The following is a 6,079-nucleotide window of genomic DNA, read 5'->3' as shown; positions in this document are numbered from 1 at the left end:
AGGCAATGGGACCATTAGGTCAGTGCAGTATGACTATTTTGGTGAATGACACATTGAGAAAGAATTGGACTTTTATTTTGATACCGCTTTCTGCGAGTTTTGCGCTTAGGATGAATCAGCTGCTTCCTATCATGAAACTGCCGGCCGTGAGAAGCATAGAAGTAAAATCAGAAGTCAAATTCAATTTTAAGTGAACAAGTGAGAGGGTTAAGTTATGTTGTTATGTAAAAGTTAAGGTAACAAATAATTTAAAAAGATCGTTTTTTTTAGAAGTGTATACAATACACAAGAATGTTTCAAAAAACTATGCATTTATATTCTTCATGGCAGGGGAACCTCTTTACTATGCATTTATATTCTTCATGGCAGGGGAATGCATGTGCTGTGCCTGTTGAACAGGATAGACTGTAAGAGTGTACCCTGCAAGAGAAACACACACACTCACACACACACTCACACACACACTGACACTACCCAAGGCGATACGTGCCTTTTTATTCTGCATGTGCTGTGGCTGTGAGAACTGATCCTGCTAGAGGATTTACAAAATGAATGAAAGGAACCAATTAGTGAATTAAAATGAATATCCTTCCTTACATAACCTCTTTTAACATTTCAATCCAGTAGAGTGCTGCAGTGAAGTGAGTAGGTTTTAATCATCTGTCTTTGCCAACTGTAGTTCGGTCTTGAGTAGATGGAAGGAATGGTGGAATAATTGGGCACCTTGGGCATATCAGAATCGAGCTCCACAGAGATGGTGAACGCCTACTGGGCTGAGGCTGAATTGGTTTGACATGGAATGTTTGAGTGAGTGTGAACAAATTCAAATGATTAGCTATTAAAAATCTAATTTGTAGACAAGAAAACACTGCAACTAAATGTCCAATGTCTGTGCGGTGAAAGAAAGGGTATATTTGTACAAGCACTGAGTGGTTTTGAGGAAGATATACTTTAGAAGTGCACACACACATTTTACTACATAAACGTAAATTGCATACTGTATATGAAGAGTTTATTTGCAAAACGGTGTGTCTCCATTTTGTAGAATGTTAGGAAATTGACATTTTTGTATTTGGCATTCCATTGCATTGCATTGCAAAATGCATTTTATGTAGGTAAAAAAAAGATATATATTTGCATGGCAAGAATTCACACAGAGGTGATGGGACCTCTGGACAGTCATTTACAATAATACAATGCAAAGTCAACAACGGTGGATACACTGTTTTGCAAATAAACTTTTCATGTATTGTTCAGACTTTTTTCCTTAGTGCAGGTGCCAAGTGCACCAATCTGCTGTGAGGTCCTGTAATTGTAGCCATCCTATGTACTTCCATTTAAAGATTTTGGCTCCGCACATAGTCTGGCGAAAGCCTCCCAGCTCTGTTCGCTCACGGCTCTGCCAATCAGCAAGCAGTTGAGATTGTTGACGCAGAACTTTAAATGGCAGTGTAAGGTCAGACCATCTCCCAACCTCCATGGTGACAGATTTCTCTTAGCTTTTGCCAGACTGTTTGACGGAGTCACTGTTAAATACTGTTATATTGTTAAATTGTCTCTAATCTGATATGCACACATGTGTAGCATAATCTGACACGTCGTACACACATATAGCATAATCTGACACGCATACTGTACATGTGTAGCATAATCTGACACGTACACATTTATAGCATCTGCATCTGACACGCACACATGTGTAGCATAATCTGATACGCATACATGTGTAGCATAATCTGACACACACACACACACGTGTGTGAAACCAGAAAGTCAATGAATGCGCGCACATCAGTGGCACAGGTGCTGGACCAAACGTAAGATAACTGAAAAGAAAATAAAGGTCCGCAACACTGTTAAATGCCCCCAAATATTTAATGGCACAACGTTTCGGACTAACCGTCTGATGAAGGACGGTTAGTCCGAAACGTCGTGCCATTAAATATTTGGGGGCATTTAACAGTGTTGCGGACCTTTATTTTATTTTCAGACACACACATGTGTAGCATAATATGACACGCATACATGTGTAGCATAATATGACAGGCACACATCTGTAGCATAATCTGACAGGCACCCATGTGTGTAATTACATAATCACATAGTCACACGTGTAGCATAATCTGACACGCACACATGTGTAGCATAATCACATAGTCACACATGTCTATCATAATAATCCTCCTGAGGCAGGTGCTGCCCCGTCACCCAGATCACTAGCCGGCCACGACACACAGGTGCTGCCCCGTCACCCAGATCACTAGCCGGCCACGACACACAGGTGCTGCCCCGTCACCCAGATCACTAGCCGGCCACGACACACAGGCTCTGTTGACTGTACAGTGGTTGCAAACATTAGCAGCACGCTCAAACTCAATGCTTCGAAGTTCACATGCTGTCTTTGGCCGCATGTTAAAAAGTATCCAATAAAGTAGAACAAGGCGCTACAGCTTATTCTCTACATTTAGTAAGACAATTAGCCAGAGTGTATTTTTCTACTTGCAGAGAGTATAACAACATGGAACTCTGGGGTTCTGAGAGGTTTTTTTTTTATTTGACCTTTATTTAACCAGGAAGGTCCCATTGAGGTAGAAACCTCTTCTTCCAGGGAGTCCTGGCCAAGACGGCATTAAGACATTCAGGTTACCCTGAATCTCTCTGTGTCTCTGTGTGAACTCTCTCTCTCTCTCTCTCTCTCTCTCCTCTCTCTCTCTCTCTCTCTCTCTCTCTCTCTCTCTCTCCTCTCTCTCTCTCTCTCTCTCTCTCTCAAATTACAGCAGTAAGTCGGGCAGCCAGTGTCGTGGACTATGGGTTGTGATTCTAGACTACAAATAAACAGACAACAGACTTGTGGCTCAAGCCTCGAGGGCCAGGGCTGCTGTGGTGTTACAAAGAAAAACAAGAGCTACGTGATTATCCTTTTGTTCACTACCCTCCTCTTCCCCTATGACATTAATCCCTGCCTCTCCTCTCCTCTCTTCTCTTCTCTTCTCTTCTCTTCTCTTCTCTTCTCTTCTCTTCTCTTCTCTTCTCTTCTCTTCTCCTCTCCTCTCCTCTCTCCTCTTTCTTCTCTCCTCCCCTCTCCTCTCCTCTCCACTCCTCTCCACTCCTCTCCTCTCCTCTCCTCTCCTCTCCTCTCCTCTCCTCTCCTCTCCTCTCACCTATTTCCTCTCTCCTCTCCTCTCCTCTTTCCTCTCTCCTCTCCTCTCCTCTCCAACCAGGGCCAGGACGTGTTGGCCCGCAGTTCCGAGCTGGTCCACTCGGGGGAGCTGCAGCGCGTGGTGCGCCAGGGCAAGACCCAGCAGCGCAGCTTCTTCCTCTTCGACCACCAGCTGGTGCTGTGCAAGAAGGACGTGCTGCGCCGCGACCTGCTCCACTACCGCGGCCGCCTGGACATGGATGCCACCGAGCTGCAGGAGCTGGCGGACGGGCGAGACGGCGAGCTGGGGGCACTGAAGAACGCCATTCGGCTGAGGAACAAGGAGACGGGGGAGAGCCTCACGCTCTGCTGCCGCAAGGCAGAGGACAAGCAGCAGTGGATGGCGGCCTTCGCACGGGAGAGGAGACGCGTCCAGGAGGACGAGGAGATGGGTGAGTCGGAGGAGAAGAGAGGGGGAGGAGAGGAGAGGAGAGGAGGAGGAGGAGGAGAGGAATAAATGATAGCTGGATGAGAGGAGCGGGGTGTAGAAGAGTGTAGATGACTGGAATATAGAGAAGATGAGAAGTCTATAGTTTATATGCAGATAATTACCTTGTAGATGGAGTACTAACTCTTAGTTGTTGTCTGTCTCCTGTGCCTCATATTTATTTAAAACTCAATTACCATTCATAAAGAGACAGAGTTTAACAGTTGTTGTTTTTCTTTACCATTGTCCTTTTTATCGCATGTGATATCAGACACCTGGTCAGCCTACCTGACGCCACCTGGATAGAATGTCAAGCTGTGCAGTGACCCCTAGTGGCGGTATGAGACAGTGCAGTGAAAGCAGCCCAAGGCTGAGAAATACTGAACATCAGCTTTGATTGGACGCTACCTTTGAATTGATAATGAGGGACAACTCACTGAGAGACTTCAAAGTTAACTGAAACTCTGAAATTGTATTGTCTCTGTCCATCCTTCACCTTGATCACGTGTATAGCATTGTGACATTAAATAATAATAATAATAATAATAATAATAATAATAATAATAATGGTATCCTACAGACAGTACAGTAACTATTTTGACAGAGTTTACCCTGGAAGTCGACTCTTTCTGTCTTGTGACTTAATCGCTTGCTTTTCGCCATAAAGAAACACTAACCACAACAGCACTACCATTATGCACATCTTTACTGGGCCATGTTATTTCTTTTCAATATGTACAGTAACTATATCCATATGTATCTGGATTATTCTTAATCATTGTATGTTTTTTTTTTTTTTTGCAGGGATGGAGATCAGTCAAGAGCAGCGAGCACAAGCGATCATCAACGCACTGAAAGCAAAGCAAGGCAAAATCAAAAGTAAGCAGAGAGCCAGAGATGCTTTTGTAGAAAGGTGGAATGTCTCGCTTGTATTCATCATTTGTTTTTTTCATCCTCTTAGAATAAATGATGTTTGTATTGGTGTGTAATGTATAGAAACTGTATTACAGCCTCTAGGCCCAATAGGAGGTCATACAACATGTACATTAAAAATAGACAGTAAAAGAAGAAGAAAAAAATACAAGCAATGATGCATTAGCATGTACAAACATACGGTCAGTCATGACAGTCTTGGCAGCCATACTAATGTGTGTGTGTGTGTGTTTGTGTGTGTGTGTTTTTAGGTATGGGCTACTCTGGCCTCCCCGTGGCCCCGCCCCTCCACCCCATCCACCAGCGCCACGTCACCGTGCCGACCAGCGTCCCCCAGCAGCAGGTGTTCGCCCTCGTCGAGCCCAAGAGGAAGTCATCACAGCTATGGGCCTTCACACGCCACGCCCTCTTCAGGAAGTAGAGAGGAAACCACGCCCTCTTCAGGAAGTAGAGAGGAAGCCACGCCCTCTTCAGTGTCCCTCAATGGCGGCCGCCTCTACAAGAAGGAGAAAAGAGGAAACGGCCCAAGTTGCAGCCCTCCCTCCGTCAAACTTGTATTTTGTCTGCACACCTCGGCTGGCAGGCGCTTCTGAGAAGGCCCATGGGTCACTCGGCAGACAATTTGGAAAAACTCCCGCACACTGACCATTTCGATGTTTTCTTTAAAACACTACAAAGGTCTACGACCGAAACGTTGTGTAGAAGAAAACAGCAAAATGGTCAGTGTACGGGAGTTTTTTTTTTCATACTGACCCCTCTGTCTTAAAAAAAAGAAACAACCAGGAGTCAAAGTAGAGACCTCTTTGGAATCCCACGTGTTGCCTTTTCGAGCCGTCCCACGGAGGGATATGACTTTGGGGTGTCGGTTTCCCTCAACGACCACACCCCTTTTTTTGGGGGGAAAGGAGGCGCGCAATCTTCAGTGACTTAAAGTGCTCTTCAGAAAGTACAGAGGAGACGAGCAGAGCAGAGAGGAGTGTTGTTCAGAGGAGCAGAGAGGAGTGTTCTACAGAGGAGACGAGCAGAGAGGAGTGTTGTTCAGAGGAGACGAGCAGAGAGGAGTGTTCTACAGAGGAGCAGAGAGGAGTGTTGTTCAGAGGAGACGAGCAGAGAGGAGTGTTCTACAGAGGAGACGAGCAGAGAGGAGTGTTGTTCAGAGGAGACGAGCAGAGAGGAGTGTTGTTCAGAGGAGACGAGCAGAGAGGAGTGTTCTACAGAGGAGCAGAGAGGAGTGTTCTTCAGAGGAGACGAGCAGAGAGGAGTGTTGTTCAGAGGAGACGAGCAGAGAGGAGTGTTCTTCAGAGGAGACGAGCAGAGCAGAGAGGAGTGTTGTTCAGAGGAGCAGAGAGGAGTGTTCTACAGAGGAGACGAGCAGGGCAGAGAGGAGTGTTGTTCAGAGGAGACGAGCAGAGAGGAGAGGAGTGTTCTACAGAGGAGCAGAGAGGAGTGTTGTTCAGAGGAGACGAGCAGAGAGGAGTGTTGTTCAGAGGAGACGAGCAGAGAGGAGTGTTGTTCAGAGG

General features: G+C 45.6%; 1 protein-coding gene across 1 annotated transcript in view; it reads left to right on the top strand.

The window, feature by feature from the left end:
• Positions 1–5,877, top strand: part of spata13 (spermatogenesis associated 13) — a 48,141-nt gene extending 42,264 nt beyond the window's left edge. The window contains exons 11-13 of the mRNA XM_063206372.1: positions 3,222–3,591; positions 4,431–4,505; positions 4,811–5,877. Of these exons, the coding sequence (XP_063062442.1) occupies positions 3,222–3,591; positions 4,431–4,505; positions 4,811–4,980 (615 nt within the window). The 3' untranslated portion in view covers positions 4,981–5,877. The remainder of the gene's footprint in view (positions 1–3,221; positions 3,592–4,430; positions 4,506–4,810) is intronic.
• Positions 5,878–6,079: the final 202 nt, after the last annotated feature.

Source organism: Engraulis encrasicolus, chromosome 9 (assembly GCF_034702125.1).
Source record: "Engraulis encrasicolus isolate BLACKSEA-1 chromosome 9, IST_EnEncr_1.0, whole genome shotgun sequence".
Lineage (NCBI taxonomy): Eukaryota > Metazoa > Chordata > Actinopteri > Clupeiformes > Engraulidae > Engraulis > Engraulis encrasicolus.
Note: the sequence above shows the minus strand (reverse complement) of the source record. Positions and strands in the feature narration are given on the sequence as shown.